Below are 19,708 nucleotides of genomic sequence, written 5' to 3' on the forward strand. Positions count from 1 at the left end.
CGGGTGTATTTCATTAGGAACTTGAGATTTGGTGTGTCACCAAAGACACTCTCAAATTTCGACAGATTTAACATAGAGTATTCTGACTGTCTGGTATCGGGGGCAGCACTGCACAAGATTGAAATAAGCTGCAGAAGGTTGTAAAGTCAGCTCCATCATGGGCCTACCCAGCATCAAGGACATCTTCAAGAAGCAATGCTGTAAAATTCTTCCTCTACCATTTCAGAATGGACATTGAACAGATGAAAACTACTTGACTACTTACTTGCACTACTTAGTTAATTTTGTTTATTTTTTTACTGTAATTCAGTTTTTACTACAGGTCGACCTTCACTAATCCGACTACCTGTAATCCAGTTCCTTCGATAATCCAGCACTGATTTCAAATTTTCCGCGCAACTGTATTTTCAAATTTCCTGAGCCACCATGCCAATCTGCTGCACATTGTTTTGGTTGCACTAGATCTGTTCACATGTTGGCACACTCTTGTAAGCACAGACAGGCGATTCCTGCTTGTTTTCCTGTATTTATTAATATCATTTGTGTGAGGCACAGCTGCCCGGCACCCACCTGTCTCACCCGCCAGCGGCGGTGGAGCTGGCACGCGCTGGATCGGTCCGCCTTCTCACCCACCTGCCGGCAGTCGTGCACTGCCCTCTAGTGTCACCCGGCCGGCACTCTGTTCTCTTCTACCTACGACCTCAGATCAGATGTGGCGACCCACTGAATTTAAGCATACAGGTAGCGTCCGCCATTTTAAGTCGTTGCCGTTGACACTGTGTTGAGTGTTTAACTTTGTATTTGGCTTAAATTTTTCTTAGTAAGATTCACCCTGACCCCCCCGCCCCGGGTTCCAGTCGGCTGGTGGCGCAGTGAGATCAGCGCCGGGCTGGAGAACGTAGGTTCCCGAGTTCGATTTAGTGATAGACCACTCCTGTGCTGGGTTGATGTCGAGCTCACAACTTGACCTCATTTAAAAAAAACACTGCCACCTCCAGTTTAAATTCCCACGTGGAATATTGTGGAGGATCAAATACCCAAACCCAGCACAGCCCCCACTTGTCCCATTTAACCTGTTCAGTGCGGTGGTCCTTAGGACCCAGAGGACCTCGGGGGCCGGTGCAGCTCGGGACCCACCACCCGCAGTGTTTCTGTTCCATTGACGGGAAGCGATCACGATTGAAAATAAAGTGGAAATAATAAACCGTTTGGAAAGAGGTGAAATGCCATCGGTCATTGGAAAAGTGTTAGGCTACAGCCAGTCAACAATCAGAACAATTTTAAAGGATAACAGATAAAGTGAGAATAACGAAGCATGTGAAAGGCCCTGCCCCGATGAAAGCTACAATTATTACTAAGCAACGCAGTGGTTTATTTATTGGAATACATATGTTTCTTAAGTGTTTTATATGCATAGAAAGGTAAAATATATGCTGTATACTAAGACAAAAGTTTGACTAACTGACGCTAAATAATACCGGATGTACTTATTCTGACTTACGTACAAACCCGACTTAAAGACGAACTCAGGAACGGAACTCGTATGTAACCCAGAGACTGCCTGTATTACTAAGCGGAGGAAAAGAAACTAACAAGGATTCCCTCAGTAACAGCGAGTGAAGAGGGAAGAGCCCAGCGCCGAATCTCTGGCCACCTGGCTGTCACATGAAATGTGGCGTAGAGAAGGCCTCCTTTCTCCGACTTCTGCTTCTGCTCACCCAGATGTGCTGTCACCAACATCAACAGTTTTTGAAGAAACTGTTGTGCCAGTTTCAGCACCAGTTCCTGATGTTTCACTCATTTTTCAAGATGAAGATGTTGATGAACCTGACAACCCCACAATTTGCAGACATGTAACATTGCCTGAGGGTTTATTAAATGTCTCACTTTAAAAGCAGAAGTGCTCAACTGTTCTGTATAAGTTAATTCCTGTACATTTACCTCTACCCTTTATTTTATCTGTGTCTGTACAGTATATTACTTTATTAAAATTTCACTTGCTACTCATTTACTATTTCTTTTTCAGTATTATCTAACTTGTACTGATTTACATGATATTTTAAAGGTATGATAAGGCGGTTAGCTATTGCTTAATGTGATCCTTCTGTAATTTGGCATTTTCACTAATCCAGCACTCCTCAGATCCCAATGGTGCCGGATTATGGAAGGTCGTATTATGTATTGCAATGTGCTGCTACGTAACAGCAAGTTTCATGACATATGCCAGTGATATTAAACCTAATTCTGATTCTGTTCTAAATTGGAACTGTTGATGAGAGGAACAAGTATTGAATGCAGTATCAACTCATCAATGCTGTGGGTTCTGAGAAGAGGAAGTTGCAGACTGGTATGGGGTCTTCAGGGTGTCTGATCAGTTACTTACTACAACCCACCTGCTCAGACCTCAACCTTTTGCAAATACTAATGATGGGAACACAGGAGAATTTTGATTAAACTATCCTCTCTTTCTGATCAGGGACACAGCAGGTCAAGAAAGATTCCGTACCATCACAACCGCATACTACAGAGGAGCTATGGTAAATGGTCTTTTCTAAGTTCTGTGTTCTAAATTAGCACTGCATACAACTACAGTTGAATGTTTACAATTTTAATAGTTAATATTTAGATAAATGGGGAAACAATATAACCACTTTCTGCCCCTTAATTACTTTTATTAACCCCCTGAGTTTGTCTATCGGAATAGTGTAATGTTTGCAAATCTACTGAAACCCTCATGTAGAACTATGTGGAACAGGGAGTCGGGTTACATATGAACCTCACACATAATGACAAGAGTCCTAGGTGAGATGGTACATCCGTTTCCAATTGAATGCAAAGAATGAAATCTAGTCCCCGAGACTGGTAGGGAAATATGCAAGCCCATTTCATGATTATATAACTTATTTATTATGATCAGTAGCGAGGGTGGAAGCATCAGCTCTGGTTTTCTATCCAATAAACTGTGTAGCACTAATAATAGCACTGTGTAGCAGGCTCAGGTCTAACCAATGAACTATGTATACAGCATACTATCAAGTGCAGGCATATGCTTGTACTTCCTGCCTGGACAATTGGTGATGAACTGTCTATTCATTGCAGGCTTGTGTAGGAAGAGTACTGTATTTTTTATGCCTTTATGGCAGCTAGTCATTGAACAAACTGTGAAATGGGTTGTCTGTCAGGCTTTCGCGAGAAAAATTCAGTCTTTTCTGTTTTGCTTTTCTAGATATTCTGAAACTTTTATTTGTGAAATAACTTTTGCCCTCTGAGGAATATTTCTAAACAAAATTTACTAAGTTTCCTCCCTTATCTACACAGTGTATCCATCATTGTTTCAAAATAAAGCAGGATAATATTTGTATATAACATGTCTGTTGCCTCCTGAGGATCTACGTCTCGTCATCTCTAAAATGTCCTTTAATTTTTTTCTATAGCGATCAAGAATTTCACTCAATTAACATTGTGTTCATTGGCATGTTGCTGATGTGCTGTAGATTGATGAAAGCAAAAGTGGAGAAATGTGCATGCTATAAACTTTATTTTTGACTATGTTTCTAGGGAATAATGTTGGTATATGACATAACAAATGAGAAGTCTTTTGATAACATAAAGAACTGGATAAGGAATATTGAAGAGGTGAGTAATCATTTGTTCAAAGCTTTGATCTGTCAGCAGTAACCAGTTGACATATGTCATGAAAGGCAGAAAATTAAAGCGCAACTCAGTTTCTAGACTAGTGTGTATGAAGAAAACAAAATTGTGATCTTAAAAATACAAAAGCTAATGTAAAGTTACAAAAGTTGGACTGTTTGTGTGGATGCACCTTCCAATAAATCTTGCCTATTTACCTTGATGTTAGGCTGATGGGTAGGAGGAGGCTGTGTACTATGATCTCAAGTATTGTGATGAAAGTACTAAAGCATATGTGCATCTTGCATTCCAGAAAAATTGAGGTTGGCAAAATCTAGTATTATTCTGTCATAACTCTGTGGATCTAATTTTGGAGATCTGGTAATGAATCCCCCAAATGTATTATTTCCAAATAGTAAGACTCAGATTTGACTTGGTTTTGATTGTCTCCATAAAGTGTACTGTGCTAACTGGATGCCAAGTCTTAAAGTTGCTTAGTTGCTGGTTCAGTATTTCTATACAAGTCCTCCCCTGCTTACAAGTGTATACAGCCCATACATACAGGTGAGCATTTGCCAGCAGCTGCAGGCATTTTCTGCCAAGGTGAGAGCCCTGTTCACAATATCTTTTCCAACTTGCAAACTGAGTTATGAGCAGTTCACAGGAAACACTAGTCTACAGATGCTGGAATCTGGAGCAACAAACACAATGCTAGAGGAAGTCAATGGTTCAGGTAATATCTGTAAAGAGAAATGGACAGTCACAGTTTTGGTGTTAGATCTTCAATGTAGGATGGGGTAGACTTGTAGAGACTTGATCTTTTTTTTCTTTCCTTCTACATCACCTCAGTTTAATGACTCACTTTTGTCCCTTGGACACTTCGACTTCAAAGTACATGTATGCCACCATATACAACTTGAGATTCATTTTCTTGTGGGCATTCACAGTAAATCCAAAGAGAGACAATAGAATCAATCAAAAACCACACACAAGACGAACAACCAAAAAAAACCTGCAAGTATAAAAAGAAGAATTAATTAATTAATAGATAAATAGAGCAATAAATAAATAATTGAGAGCATGAGATGAAGCATTCTTGAAAGTGAGTTTTCAGGTTATGGGAACAGTTCAGTCTTGGTATGAGTGAAGTTATCCCTTCTGGTTCAAGAGCTTGATGGTTGAGAGGCAGTAACTGTGGTGGACTGAGCTTAACTACTACTTTTTGTAGGCTTTTACAGTCAAGAGCATTGGTGTTTCCATACCAGGCCAAGATGTAACCAGTCAATGTACTCCCCACCACACATCTGTAGAAGTTCGTCAAAGTCTTAGATGACATGTCAAATCTTCACAAACTTCTAAGAAAGTAGAGGCACTGTCGTGCTTGAATAGTTGAAGTCTGTTTGGAGCAGGTAGGTACTTCAGACTGGCAAAGTGAGAGGTTAAAGATATCAGTGAACACTCCAGCCAGTTGATCAGCACAGGCCTTCAGTACTCTGGCTTAGAATTCTGCTTCTATGCCTGATTTCACTGTCTCCAGATTTTTAGTTATTTATTTATTTAGTGATACAGTGTGGAGTGGGCCCTTTTGGTCCACCCCAAGAACCCTGATTAACCCTAACATAATCAAGGGAGAGGTTACAATGACCAATTCACCTGTCCAGTATCTCTTTGGACTGTGGGAAGAAACCAGAGCACCCGAGGAAGACGTACAGAGACTCCTTATGGAATGGCGTCAGAACCAAACTCCAGAACACCCCAAGATGGAATGGCATTGCGGTAACTGCCACGCTTACAAAACTCTTTTTCGAAAGCCTTCAGAAACTCCTCGTGCACTGTGCAATCCTGTAAATCTAAAAAAATATAAAAAATCTCAGACTGCAAATGCTGGAAGTCTGAAACAGAAATTGCATTACTTTCATCAACACCATTAAAACTAAAACCACAAGGCTATAAACAGCTTCCTCCCACAGGCAGTCAGACTGCTAAATAGCAGCTCTATCCAACTCTGCTTTGGACACTTTTAACTTGCACTGGATATTTATAACTTGTTTTTAACTGACATGTGGCTGTTGTGTTTTACTATTTATTGTTATGTTTATTATTTACTGTTGCGTTTGTTATGTTATGATTGCACTGCTCCTGAGAAACGCTGTCTCACTCTGCCCTGCAGAGCTGATGTACGGTTGGAATGACAAAGTTTTTGAATCTTGAATTAATTCATTAAACAATTCCATCAAATCATCTGAGCACCATTTACTCTTAAATTAGTGTTGCATTACCTTAATCAATTCTGAGACCTATGATTTTGAAAACACTCTCACCATTGGATTAATCAGTGGTTGGCAACTGCTGAGCCTCTCTCTTGATTCCCTATAGGAACAACCTCCTCTGGTGCCACCCTCGTAATCCAACATTGCAGTCACTGTTTCCTCAATATTCTCCCATACTTCCCTCAAAATCGTAGTATAGTCCTATATGGTATAGGATCCAAGATCAATATGTCTTCCCCCCCCCCCCCCCATTCCCTTACCAATTTTTAATATTTCTGATGTCCCAACTGTCTCCTTCATTCTTTATTCACGAACACCCTCTTCCTCTGTGAAAACAAATGCAAATAATTACTAATTTTCTCCTCCGGCATCTCCGTAAGTTCCCAGTTTTGTTCCTTGTGAGTCTTGCTCTTCTATGCACTGCTTTACCATTTATACAGCACTCCTGGATTCCTATTTATGTTGGCAGCTTACATTTTCTCATACACTGTCTTTGCCTCTCACTTTAATTTTCACTTCCCCTCCTTTATTATCAGCTGGTTCTCTATTGAATTTATAACCCTATGTAGCCTAGGGAAACTAATTTGTAGGCCTATGAGAAAAGAATATTGTAAGCAGAACCATCTTTGCTGCTTTACAAAGAACTACCATGAACTGGTTGGGCTGTTTATCAATTATGATGATTTCAGTTAGTGGTTCAGATGATTCTGACCAAGTATACTACACCTTTTACAAACTTTATACCACCTTTTTAAATGAAAGCCAAGATAATTTTCTCCCTGATTAATTATTTGTCATTACAGTATGTTTTTTTGATTATGAAAGAGCAAGATAAACTAGTCTAGCACCTAACAACTTGGAAATGTGCTAATAGCAGCTGAAATGTCATGTTTTGGCATCTAGTGTGTTGCAGGCTTATTACAAAGTACAGAATAAACCTAACACTTGTCATGGCATTGTGATTTTTGTAGTCTCAATTGTTTCATGATTTTAAATATAGATTTCCAGGGCAGGTAACTTTTAGAAAGCACTTAGTATTTAACAAATGTAGGGTTAGACATTTGAATGCATAACTAAGTTCACCTTGTTACACTTTCAGAAACTTGGAGACCATTTAGCCACTCAGATCATTTATACTACAGGCTAAAATCTTGTACACACCAGCTAATATGTGGTATAGAAGGAATATCACCAAAGTTGCTGTTTTGCAAATAATTTAGTCGCTTTTAAATACATTTTGTTATTTTCAGAGTCACGGGATAGTTTAATGTAAGAGCAATCAAACTTGTCCCACTCCCCCACCTTTCTCTCAACAGCTCAGCAAATCCTTTCCTTTTATATGTATTTCTAGGTCACTATTGAATGCTGCAATTGATTCTGCCTTCAATACTGCTCTAACAATGCACTACAGACCCAAGCAGTCATTTTTTAATTCATATCTTTTTCTTAATGTATTTTGTTGCTGATGGGAAGGCTTTCTTTCTGTCCACTTTTTAGAATGCTGTTTGCATTGTAAATACATACAGGTATTTATTCACATTGTATTCTGTATACAAACTTTATCCTTGAACTTTTTAAAATACCTGAGTCTTTATAATTGTTGAATTTGCTGTTTTGCATGTTGCACCTTGACCAACACACACAGCAAGTTCCTGATATGTGTAAATATATATGGTGAATAAAGTTGGCCCTTGATTGTTTTTAAAACTGAAGATCCTCTTACTTTTCACACACTTGCTCATCCTACTAGCAAACTATGTATATGTACCCCCCCCCGATCCTCATTGTTCTAATTCTGCCCACTTGTTTATATTACTTTTCTTTACTGTTTTCTCCAAGTTAACACTTGCATTTTATCTGTCAACTATCACCCAATTCCACCCCAGCCTGCTTGTTTTCCCCTCAGTCAATTATCTTCCCCAGTTCACTACGCATTCCACTTCTATGTATTCCAGCAATGATGGTGCGGAAACCAGATAGTGTGGTTTTTGTTTGCTATGAGCCACTGATAATCACTCTGTGTCTATAGTTTTACAAGGATGAGTGTGATACTGGAAAAAAAATTGTACCCAACCTGAGCATTTGGGAACATAGTTTGTAATTGTCCTGAGGTAATTTTCTCTTCAGAGCAATTAAGTTGTCCTCAAATTTGTAAAGTGAGCAGAGAATTTATTCTGCAGTCTCCACTGCTGATTTGCACAAACTGAGCACTTGCTTCTGTCAGCTTTGTGAATTTGAGTCTAGTTGGTCACAATACATTGTCTCTCACCTTTCTTTTACTTAACAGCAACCAAACAAAGGCAAAGATTCACAGATTCTTTGTTTGCTCATGTTCCTGACCTGAGTTGGAGAGATCCTAGTTTAAAAGGCATTTAGACGGTTGTGGTTATGATATTCATTCAGAATTTGTATGATTTTTCTATTGAGATGTTATCTGATTCAAATCTGAATGTTTAATTAAATTGAGGGACAAACATAGTAAGATGCTGCCACCTTCACTGGAAGGGATGAAGGAGTGAGGGGAAGAGGAATTGGAAGTCAGATATGTTGTGATCTCACTGTACAAGCTGTTGCTGAATCATTCAAAGTTGCCTTCTGTAGCCATTCTGGCTTTGTATCAGCGTGAGTCATTTCTTCACTTGATGGGTTTTTGTGGGAACACAGATATAACAGTGTATGCTGACATGGAAACTGAGCAACATAGATGCCAAAGTGAATCTTGGCAGTTTAAAAATTAATGTAGTGAAATTACTTTTTTTGGATTGAGTAAAATCTTTGTTTTGTTTTTAGCATGCGTCTTCTGATGTGGAAAGGATGATTCTGGGCAACAAATGTGATATGAATGAGAAAAGGCAAGTGTCAAAGGAGCGAGGGGAGAAGGTAAGGCAATAAAAATTCATCTGTTTAAGATTGATCGTTCAAGTGTGTTTTTCTAGGTTTTTAATTGATGCTTATTTTTACTGTTCCACAGTTAGCGATAGATTACGGGATTAAATTCCTGGAAACCAGTGCAAAATCCAGCATAAACGTTGAAGAGGTAAGAACCTGAGGAAATTTTTGCATACTGATGCATAGATTAAATGTACGAGGCAATTGTACAGTCTGTACTCCCCAACTAATTTATAACAAATATTAGGCAAGAAAGGTAACATTTGTGAGCGGGAGAAACAATTAGCCTTCACTAGAAGGGATGATCTTTTATCTTTCATGTTGATCTTTTCTCAAAAGCTGTAGACAATTTTTAGGGGGAGAAAGAGGAGGGGAAGAAAGGACTTTATGGAAGTGTCTGTGATAAGGTAGTGCAAAAAAAGGTAGGATCAAAGATAGTTGTTGAAGAGGGAATGAACTCCGTGAAATATCCAAGAGGACAGTAAAGATGAATATAACAGGTTAGTGGTTAAGTTACCGGACTGGCAACCAGAAGTCTGATCTACTGGTGGAAATATTCGTCCAAATTCCACTTCAGCAGATGGAGAAATCAAATTCACTTTTGTAAATTTGAACAACCAGCCGATATTGTCTTTGGTGTTTGTGAAAGTATGGTGTTGTCCTGAAATGTAAAACATATTTTGGGGAGAAATTTTGGACCAATTAAGGTTGTCCATAATTCAAGTTCACTTGGGCTGCATGAGGGTATGATGGCAAAGTGGTTAGGTTATTGAGTTAGGGATCAAGAGACATAATTATGTTTTTTCAGCAATTTAAATTTGCCAATCAAATGATTGTAGTTATCATTTGATGGCTCATTCATGTATTTAAGGAAAGGCAGGAAGGCTGCTGTGTCTCAGTATTTAAATAAAGATCTTTCCTGGATCAGGTTTTGTCCTTGTGACTAGACCCACAGCAATATGCTTAACTCTTGGGCCTAGCAGTTGGGGTTAGCAATAACTACAAGTCTACCCAGTAGCACCTACCACACACAGAGTGAATTTTTAAAATGTGCTGTTGGCGCAGTAAGTGGCTGTCTCATCTTTTCTCATTTCCTTTCCCTTGCGTTGCTTTGCCACATTCTTTCTTTGCTGTTTTCAGCCTTTTGCCCACCTGGCTTAGTATTAGCACTGTTTTATCTGCTTCAGGAAGATGGTTTCAATTTATTTATAAACATCAACTGCAATATAATTAGCACAATTAACATTTCTAAATATGGTAACAGTGGTGCAGAATGAATGAATTGGTGAGATTACATGCAGGCCAGAAAAAGTTTTAAACATATTGATCGTCTTTGAGGACTTTGCTACAGCTTAAATTCTTGTTTGAGTTTAGTTTTCATAACTGGCAAGTAAAAAAAGCTAATCTCTATAGAATAAGCAGTATTTATTTTGCCAGTCACACTGAAATAGTGCAGCTTGTGGCAACACTCCAGCTTCTGGTTCTGTATTTAAAATAAAAGCAAAATTTGCAAACATTAGTTTTGTGCCTGATGAGCTCTCAGAATTGAAATGACACAAGCAAAATATGGTAAAAGCTGAAAATTTAAAATGGAAACCAAATGCTGACAACACTTTGCAGCTCAGAAAGCCCCTGAGAAGATGACACAGTGCTTAAGGCCAGATATCTTACATCAGAATGTGTCATGGGGGTGAACAGGATAACTGAGGAAGAGTTGTTATCCTTCATTATTAACTGCTTCTCTTCATACAAATACTGTGAAACTTTTTCTTTTGCTTATTTTAAAATCAAAATAGTTCTCATCTGTTTCCTAAAGAATTGTAAATGCTGGAACCTTTGTCCTTCACCTTTCAGAATCCTGATTTTAACTTTGAAACGCATGTTACATGTGAAAATGATTCCTCTAAATTTGTTGTAGCCAAAGGCTCGTAAAGTCCCTTCAATGTTGCTGGTGGAGGGGATTCTGCACACATGAAACTCATGCACGATTTGGTGATCATTATGTGCAAGATAGTAAACAACCTTCTTGTAGCACTGAATCTATCAGGAAGTTGTATCTTTTTTGGGGTTATGCTAAATGTGCAGCTTTTAACACCATGACTCAATTTCCTGAAACACGGGTGCGTAATAAACAGAGCTACATGTAACAGTGGCCTATTTATTTCATTGCAGGCATTTATTACACTTGCACGGGATATCATGACAAAACTCAACCGGAAAATGGTAGGTAAATGTTTCTGGGACTGCAAGATGTACTTGTGGAAATTTAATATTGAGATATTGGCTAGGAATGCTGAGAATTACTTCTTCTACCGGTAGAGCTTGTGATTGGAGAAGATTTCACTACGGCTTAGCAATATGTGCTCCTTGTGTCCTTTAGCCACTGTTCCTAACACTGCTGTAATACCTCGTCCATGAGAGGATCCATACCTCGCACTCTGGTGCCGGGCATCACCAAAAAAACAGTCATGGCATTTTGGATTTTAAAGCACTCAAGAAATTTGTGGGATATCATCTTTTTATTGTTACTGGGTCTTCACCAGGAAAGCAATTGTGTTTCACAAACTGTAAAAGCTTTGAGTTGTAATATGGGTGAAGATTGAATGAATCCTTGCATTACTCTACATAGAATAGGTGAGGGGGCCACACTGCAAAGGTTGCTGAGCCAGATTCCTTTGTGTATCAAATGGCACATGACTATCACCAAGAATTTCAGTAGTGCACTGCTGGTTTGTGTGCAGTGAGTGACGAGAGAATTTGTAGACATTCTGGTGAGAGTGAGCCAGCACAGCAGAGAAAAAATATTCTCACTGTTTATCTTTTTAAGGGTCTTCTATCTTCCCTTTAAAATTCCTTCATACCAAGAAAGTCAAATCAATACTGAAAATGGAAACCGCTTGAGCCCCAGGCCTGCTGTATAAGAGATGACATCTCATTTCAAAGATAATTACAAATATACCATTGTCTTGCATTTTGAATTGAAACAGTTGTGACATAGCAGGCAAGTGGATGCTGACTGTCTGTTTTGTAAGAACAGCTTCAGTTTCTGGTTGTTAGTCCACAAACATATACAGTTTTATCATCAAAGATAGTGGACTTTGTTTTAAGTCAGGGTGCAATTCTGAAAGCTGCCATTTCCAAATGCCCTCATGTAAGATAGAGAAATCTATTTGGGCAAAGTTTTGCTGGCATCATGCCTCATCGGAAATCCTATAATTAAACTTGAAAGCTGCAGTCGTCTTTCTAGTTCTAATTCTTGGTGCAAGTCTGAAAAGATTCTGTGCTTACTGAGGAGCAAGACTTTCCAGATGAATGGATTATCTGATACTTAAATAGTTGCCTGAGGTTTTGCTAAGTAGATAACAGACCATTGTTTCCTCATTTTGTGTGTGAAAACCTTTTATAGAATTCTATGGGAAATCCCTATAATGGACTTTTGAGACGCCCAGATTTTTGTTTCACTCCCTTCCAATGTTGTTCCCTAGTGCCACAACAAAAGAATGAGCAAATGTGGTTGACAGTCTCTTTTTAATTCTAAACAACTGACATTTTACCAGATGACATGGACATGGTCTTAAGAATATTTGGAACTTGACAATACAGCAGCAGTGTAATGAGATAAATGAGAATACTGCATGACAAACGTTGCTTACCTCCATGTGCCTAAAAAAACATCTGACAATGTTTTTCTGTTTCTAGAATGAAAACAGTCCTCCAGGAGGCAGTGGACAAGTTAAAATCACCGCCAAGAACCAGTCAAAGAAAAGCAGTTTCTTCCGGTGTACGCTGCTTTGATGGACCTAAAATGACAGACTGCAGCATCCTTAGGGCAACCTTCTTTGCTTCCGTGAAAGCACAGTGTTGATCAGCCTCTGAAATTAATTCCACCTGCTGCTGCTGAGAGCTTGCTGTTTGCAGATCACCCGTTGGTCTTCCCTGAATGGGTTGGGCAGATACACGTGTGCCAACCCAAGCCCACCCTCTCATTCCACTCCTCCCTCTACCCCCCCCCCCCATCTCCCTCCCCCCTTGCCCTCCCTAGCACAGTTGGCTCACGTTTGGCCACTGTGACGGAAAATGAAATGGAAGAAATGGAGATACAGGAATATGCTGTGTGAACTTGTTTAATCTCGACTGCCTGCTGTAGAAGCTGCTGTCTGTGAATGGAACCATCCCTACAGTATATATGCCAAATTCGCCTTTGGTCCTGGCAAACTCCTTGCAACTTTATTTGTGCTTGTGTTCCCATTACCAACTCTCTAACCTTTCCTGACCTCCTTTTCCCTTCCTCTATTCTCATCTTTCAATACAAATACTTCTGGATCTCAGTTTCCTTTTTCAATTCGCTACGCACATTGCCATAACCAGGTTAACTTGAATATTAAAAGCAGTGGCCCTGGACAGGTTGAACTTCTCTGAATGCTCTTTTTCGGCTAAGTGCCCTGAAGTAAAAGCTACTTAGATTATTTCTATCTCGGTGTTTGTCTAGTGAAATTTCCTTGTGATTGCTTGTATCAGCCAGCCTAGTGTTGGGGCTAGAGTTAGTTGCTGACTGCTAGATGCAGGAGTGCTGCACTGGAACTTCATGCCTTTGTGTCAAGATGGAGACATCAGCCATGGATCCTACTGTTTATTGTTGACCCATCGCTCTCCTATCATTGAAAGTATTTTGTGTGAGATTGTTGAGCAGCTTGGTGATGTTCTGACCAAATGAGCTGTTCAGGGCATGCAGAGGAAAAAGGGCCACTTTGATTCTCATGAGCCCCAGTGCCAGCAAGGAATTTGTGTCTTGAGAGGCAGAGTGATGAAAGAACTGGTGGAAGAAAGAATGGAGGCAGACACTCAGACTATATGTGACTGGATTTTAGAGGGTGTAGGTGGAAGGACGAGCATCCCCATAATTTGGAAATCAGTAAGACGAGCACAAACATTGTATGGCCTGGTGGGAGTGCTGACTGGACACAAGCTCTCTCTGATATTGCCAAACTCACTGTCTTTGCTGCTCCATCTTTGAAACTCCACTTGAGAGCCAATACCTTCCTAAATTGCACTGTGAGACCACAATCACCTTTTTTTCCCTGTGTATTGAGCCACGCCACCAGAGGCTCTCTCTGATGTATGTTCTTTAGTGGCAGCCCCTCTGGACTTTGTGCTGCTCTTAGTCACTTGATACCAGACACAAACTTTGTCTCTCAGGCTGTTTTGGTACACTGTAACAAACTGAATCAGATTCAAGTGGCTGCTTCTCACAGTGCTGAGGTCTGTATGCCCTGACTGCCAGAGCACTATTGTTGAATGTTTCTTTCATACCGTGGCTGCAGTCATTGTGTGGTAATAGTAGAGAATCTGTAGCCTGTTCTTTAACAGCTGTGAGCATGTTGTTGACAAGTCTCCTGCAATTTCTTCGTCTAAAGACATCAATCTCATGATTTTAATATTAAAGCTTTATTATAAGGAAAACCACTGGGCATTATCAGAGATGCATCAAATGTTGCAATTGTCTTATAAGCCTTGACTTTTCACATGTCACTGACCATTTACTGGCAATTGCTACAAGAATGTGTACACACATGCCTGTCTCCAAGAACAACCTTCTCCAGCCTGTAATGACTATTATCGAATATGCTTCTTGACGCAGCGGTACAGTGGAGTATATGCTCTGATGTATAAAAAAAGTTTTTGCTATTTTCTTAACTGTAGCTATGCTAAATTATAAATACATCGCGGAAGCCCGTAGGAAGTTCACTTTCCGCATGGCAAGAGTGAGGTTTCTAAAAGAAACGATTTGCATTGGTATTAAATGCTTTCTTATTGTGAACTTGTTCACAACACTGTAACAGTAAGTCTGCAAAACTGGGGGTTGGCTTGCAGTATGGATACTAATTAACAAAAAAAAAACTATTCCCTGTGGATTTTGAATCTTGTTTCATAAAATGATCAATGTGTATGGTTTACAAGAAACTGGACTGTGGAAAAGAAAGCATATTTGCAGCAGTATTACTGTTTCCAGGGCTGCACTTTATTATCATTAATTCTTAATAAACTACAGTGTTTATTTTTAATCTCGGTCCTGTGGAATGCAGAGTTTGGCATAACTGAGCTTGCAGTAACTGTAAGCACATGTTAATTTGTTCCCATGACTGTATCTTGTTGCATAAAATCTTGTTCAATAGACAGAAAATAACTTTTTTAATTACCTTACAGTTTGTCAAGAACATTTACCAGGGACCATCAGTAATTTTATTGCATTGTAAATTAAAATACATAATCACACTCCTTCCTTGCCCTTTCCAAAAGCCCTTGGAAATTTTTAAGTGTGTTTTTTTTTATTAATTCTAAACATTTGAAATATTTGAGAAAAACCCTGACAATATTGTATGTACCTGCAGCTAAATGAATAGGATGAGTTCCTATGATAAGTGTTTTAACATTTGAAACCAATTAATTCATGTACTGATGTTCTGTAAAGTAAACTTGGTGGGTTTTATTATTCAGTGTGGACTTTTTTTTATAATGAGTCTGAAATAAAAATTAAATGCCAGAATGAGCAGTGAGTAGTCTGTAATGCCATGTTCAAGTTGCACTTCAGAGGAGAGTTTTGTACATTTGCCCAATTTAACTGCAGCTTTTCTCAATTTACAAGGGGCATGTGCTCCTGAATAACATATATATAAGCAAATTTTTGTAAATCAAAGACTCTGCAAAGTGCATTATGCATATTTTGATATACAAATGCATTGTTTTTGTGAAAAGTGGCTTCATAAATTGAAGCCTCATACCCTGAGGCATGGCGTTATTTCAAGAATTTGTAGATATAGCTGTATTAAGTCACAGATTCCAAGTCGCAAACATATTAGAAACTAAAGTGTTCTCATTTGCTGCATGCAACACTTGAAAGTTCCTTGATAGATTTCTCTTGTGGCACTGTGCTGTTGCAGATTTGAAGCCTGACAGTTTGTAGCCCAGCTGTGGAGCTGAAGATGCCAAATAATTTGTGCAGTAATGGTAAGTGGCTCTGCAGGACTCTGCTGCCCTGCCCTGAAATAAATTGACCCAGATTTTTCCAGAGCAAAGTATCCCAGCTAGAAACAATCCATCAGATTTGTTAACATTTGAAATATTTATTGGTTATGGATGCTAATTTTATTTGTCTCCCTTGAGTCTAAAGCAGTGCATTTATCTAACAAAAATATATCAGCCTTGTGTTTGATCCCAAAACATGCAAGAGTTGATATTTTGGGAGAGGAGTTTCAGATTTACATACCCCTTGAGTGAAGTGTCTCCAGACATCAACTTGAATAACAGTAGTATCAATTTGTTTCTGTCCATGACTTCCCAACCCTGTTCTCAGCTCCACTAGCAAGAAGGCTTTGCAGCCAATCCTTACTCATCCTGTCAAAACCAGCTGTTGAGTTTGCATCCTGCCAAGCCTTATTGCATGTCGTTATCGCAACTAATTTAAAAACTCCAGATCATCTTGGTTTCCCTCAGCTGTGTTGTCAAACCTTTTTAATCCTTTTAAATCTGATAAAGCTTTAATTCTGTACGTTGTCATCTAGTTCAGTCCCAGTATCATTACAGCAAAATTGTTTGGCTTGTTTTTGAAGCCAGTAGATGATTTGAACATTTAAAAAAGGCTGTAGGAGATTGTTGGCTCTTGACTCTACCCCACCATTTAACAAGATCAAGTGATTTACTTTCTCAAGACATTTGGTGCCAAGGTCCTGGCCCCATATTGCTAGATTTTTGGAGAGGAATCAAGAGATTTCAACTTTGAATTAACCTTGACTCTTTTTTTTTCCCCACTGCCCTCTTGGGTAGAGGATGCTCAAGATTCACCTTGGTTTGGGGAGGAAATGGCTCCATTTCAGTTCTAAACTCAGACAGGAGAAAACTCATGTAGCTACTGTCAAGTCTTCTGAGAATTTTGTACATTTCAATGTTGCCCACCATTCTCTAAGCTCTAAAGATTGAAGCCTTGCCTATTTAATGGGAGATCAAAGAACTAAACATTGCTAAGAACTGAGCAGTGTGTTCTGTCAGAATCTCATGAAGGTTTCATAAGACTAAACTGTGGTGTGGTTCAAGTTCTGAAGAATGGAGGGACCTAACAAGTTTCAATTAGCATTTGCTTTAAACATTTAGTCAGGGAATTAGGGTTTGTTCAAGTTAAGTAAAAGTAAGTAATAGGAATGGCATTTTAAGTTTATTACTTGTTGAGTTGATCTAATAAATAGAATTGGCATAGCATCTCAGGGGTGTGGACTGTATATTCTATCCAGTGTGTTGGGGGAGGGGTTGCCCAATGGTCATTAGTGTTCTGAATGACACAGGAAGTGTCATCAGCTGAAGGAAGTGAACTTTTAAATTGGAGGCAGGTGCTGCCTGTAAGACAGCGTGTACAGGAAGTGATCAGCCTGCTTCTCAAGGGAATTGGTGCAGTCAAGTTCTGCCAGACAGGAAAAGAAGACAGGCAGGGGGTTTCGGAAACCACTGAAGGTTTCAAGACTGGGAGTATTGTTTCCCTGAAAAATACAGCATTGACAAGGACATTGAACCTTGGATGGCTCAGTTAGAGCTACTTTAAATGGATTCTGTAGTTAGCACAAGGTTTCTGTGGTTCCAGATGTGATTTCAGTTTGTTAATGTTGATCACTAAACTGCATCAAAATTGCAAAGGATGAACTATCAGAGGTAGTGGTATAAAGACATAAATAGAAAAGGGGATGCAGGCAGGTTTTGAAGAGATGGGAATTAAAGATAGGGATTTAAATGTTAGTAATATCATTCTGCTCAGAAACGGTGCAGTAAAGATTAATGTGACTAGAAAAAAAAGATGCTGGACAAAGTGCTTTCAATTCCTGGAGCACAAACTTGTGCAAGCAGGAGGCTTTACACCTATAGTTCATCCATTGTCCTGGTTTCATTTAGTCAAGACATGGGTACAAAAATTATTGAAATTAAGAAAATTAGTGTTTTTTTAAAAAAAACATAAATTAGTAGTCTCTCGTGTCTAAGAAAAACAGACATGAGAGACTACAGGCGCTGAAATTGTGGAGCCATACACAAGTACCACTCTGGAAGAACTCAGCAGGGCAGGCAGCATCTATGGAGGGAAATGGAGAAATTCTGAAATGATGAGCAGAATCTGGAACAGAAACAAGGTGTGGGCACATTACTAGGACAATTCTCTCAGCCACTAACTAGTGATGTAAATAGGAGCAAATATGCAGAAAAATGCAAGAGACGTGAATTTAAGATGATGGCTCACTTGAATTAAATAAATGTTAGACTGTAGTAGCTAAACGTACAGAAGAAAAGACAGCAGAGCTTCTAAGGTATGTTCCTGAGAATTTTTTGATGTTCTTTCCCACCCCCACGCCCATTACAGTAAGGATGTGGAGGTTTTAGAAAGGGGGCCGAAGAGTTTTTCCAGGATGTTGCCTGGATTAGAGAGCGTGTGCTACGGGAGAGGTTGAACAAGCTTGGGTTGTTTTCTGTAGAGTGTTAGAGGCTGAGACGAGACCTGTTAGAAGATTATAAGATTTTCAGAGGCATGGATATAGTTGACCACCAATAGCTTTCTCCCGGGGTCAAAATGTTTAGTGCTAGAGAGCATACATTTAAGATGAGAGGGAGTAAGCCTTTTTACACTGTAAGTAGTGGGTGCCTAGAATATACTGCCAGAGATGTTGGAGCCAAATATAAGAGCTTCTTTGATAGGCTCATGAAATGTGTGGAGAATGGACATTTCTCCATTGTATAGGCAGAAGGGATTAATTTAGTTAGTTTGGCATAACATGGGGAGCTGAGGGGTCTACTTCTGTGCTGTACTTTTTCTGTTTCTGGCCCACGACAAAAGGTGCTATTCCTGGACTTGATTCCGAGATGAGCCAGACCAGTGAATGGGGTAACCAATCATATCACTGAGTTTAGAAAAACAATGGAAACAGACAACGGTGAAGATCATTCATCGGGAAAATGCTGATTTCAGTTGGTCAACAACAGATCTGGCCCGGGTAAACTGGAATCAAAAGCTCGGCTAGTGAAACTTTACGTGAACAAGGGGAAGCCCTTGAAGTGCAGATATATGTACAACAGTTTAGGTGTTTTCCCATGGAACAGAAATAAAATCCCGGAAAAAGGAGAGCCTTTGTGAGTGCCAGGTTGACTGCAAGATTTGGAGTGAAGGTAAAAAGAATGTGTGAAATGATAGTGCATGGCAAATTACAGCAAGCGTGAAAGTACTCTGTTGGGCTGCAACAGGAAGAGGGTCTGATCAGAAACTGAGAACTTAACTCTATTCAAGGAGGTTAAGGGAACAAAAGTAGTACTTTACATCTGCCAAGGATACAGATACACAATAACGTAATGAAGAAATGAATAGGAGGAGGCCACTCAAGCCTACTTCTCACTCAGTTTGAGTTGGTATGTTCAAAGCTGATCTATCCCAGGCCTCAACTCTGATCAGCAGGTGAGAGAAGCAGGTTATTAAAAGTTGGAGATTTCAATGTTTATACTATCAGGTTGTAGACTGCCCAGGCAGATTATGAGGGTAGTTCCTCTAGTTTGTGTTTAGCCCCACACTGGCAGTGGAGGAAGCTGAGGGCAGATGCAATGGTGTGGAATGATGAAGTGGGTGGCAGGAATCCACTCCCAGGAATGGTATTGGAGACATCTTAGAAAGGTCTTTGGGTGGCACTCTGGGTTTTTATTTGCAGTCTCTGAGACAACCCACTCCTCAAATATTCCCCTCATGTACCTACTGGTGCCATTCCACACACACCACAAACCTGCTAGCAGTGTGGGGCAGAGTGGCCTAGCACACAAGTATAGACTGGCATGATGCCAATACATGGCACTGTATGGTTTTGCATATGTCAGGAGGAGGGTCAGTAAGGTGACCGAGTGCCTGTACG

General features: G+C 39.6%; 1 protein-coding gene across 1 annotated transcript in view; it reads left to right on the forward strand.

Annotated features, from left to right (window-relative positions):
• Positions 1–15,333, forward strand: part of LOC140714099 (ras-related protein Rab-8B) — a 67,181-nt gene extending 51,848 nt beyond the window's left edge. Inside the window, exons 3-8 of the mRNA XM_073024850.1 lie at positions 2,477–2,537; positions 3,559–3,636; positions 8,691–8,780; positions 8,872–8,937; positions 10,962–11,012; positions 12,489–15,333. Coding sequence (XP_072880951.1) covers positions 2,477–2,537; positions 3,559–3,636; positions 8,691–8,780; positions 8,872–8,937; positions 10,962–11,012; positions 12,489–12,584 — 442 coding nt within the window. The 3' untranslated portion in view covers positions 12,585–15,333. The remainder of the gene's footprint in view (positions 1–2,476; positions 2,538–3,558; positions 3,637–8,690; positions 8,781–8,871; positions 8,938–10,961; positions 11,013–12,488) is intronic.
• The last annotated feature ends 4,375 nt before the right edge of the window (positions 15,334–19,708 follow it).

The sequence above is a fragment of the Hemitrygon akajei genome, chromosome 21 (assembly GCF_048418815.1).
Source record: "Hemitrygon akajei chromosome 21, sHemAka1.3, whole genome shotgun sequence".
In the NCBI taxonomy this organism is placed as follows: Eukaryota; Metazoa; Chordata; class Chondrichthyes; order Myliobatiformes; family Dasyatidae; genus Hemitrygon; species Hemitrygon akajei.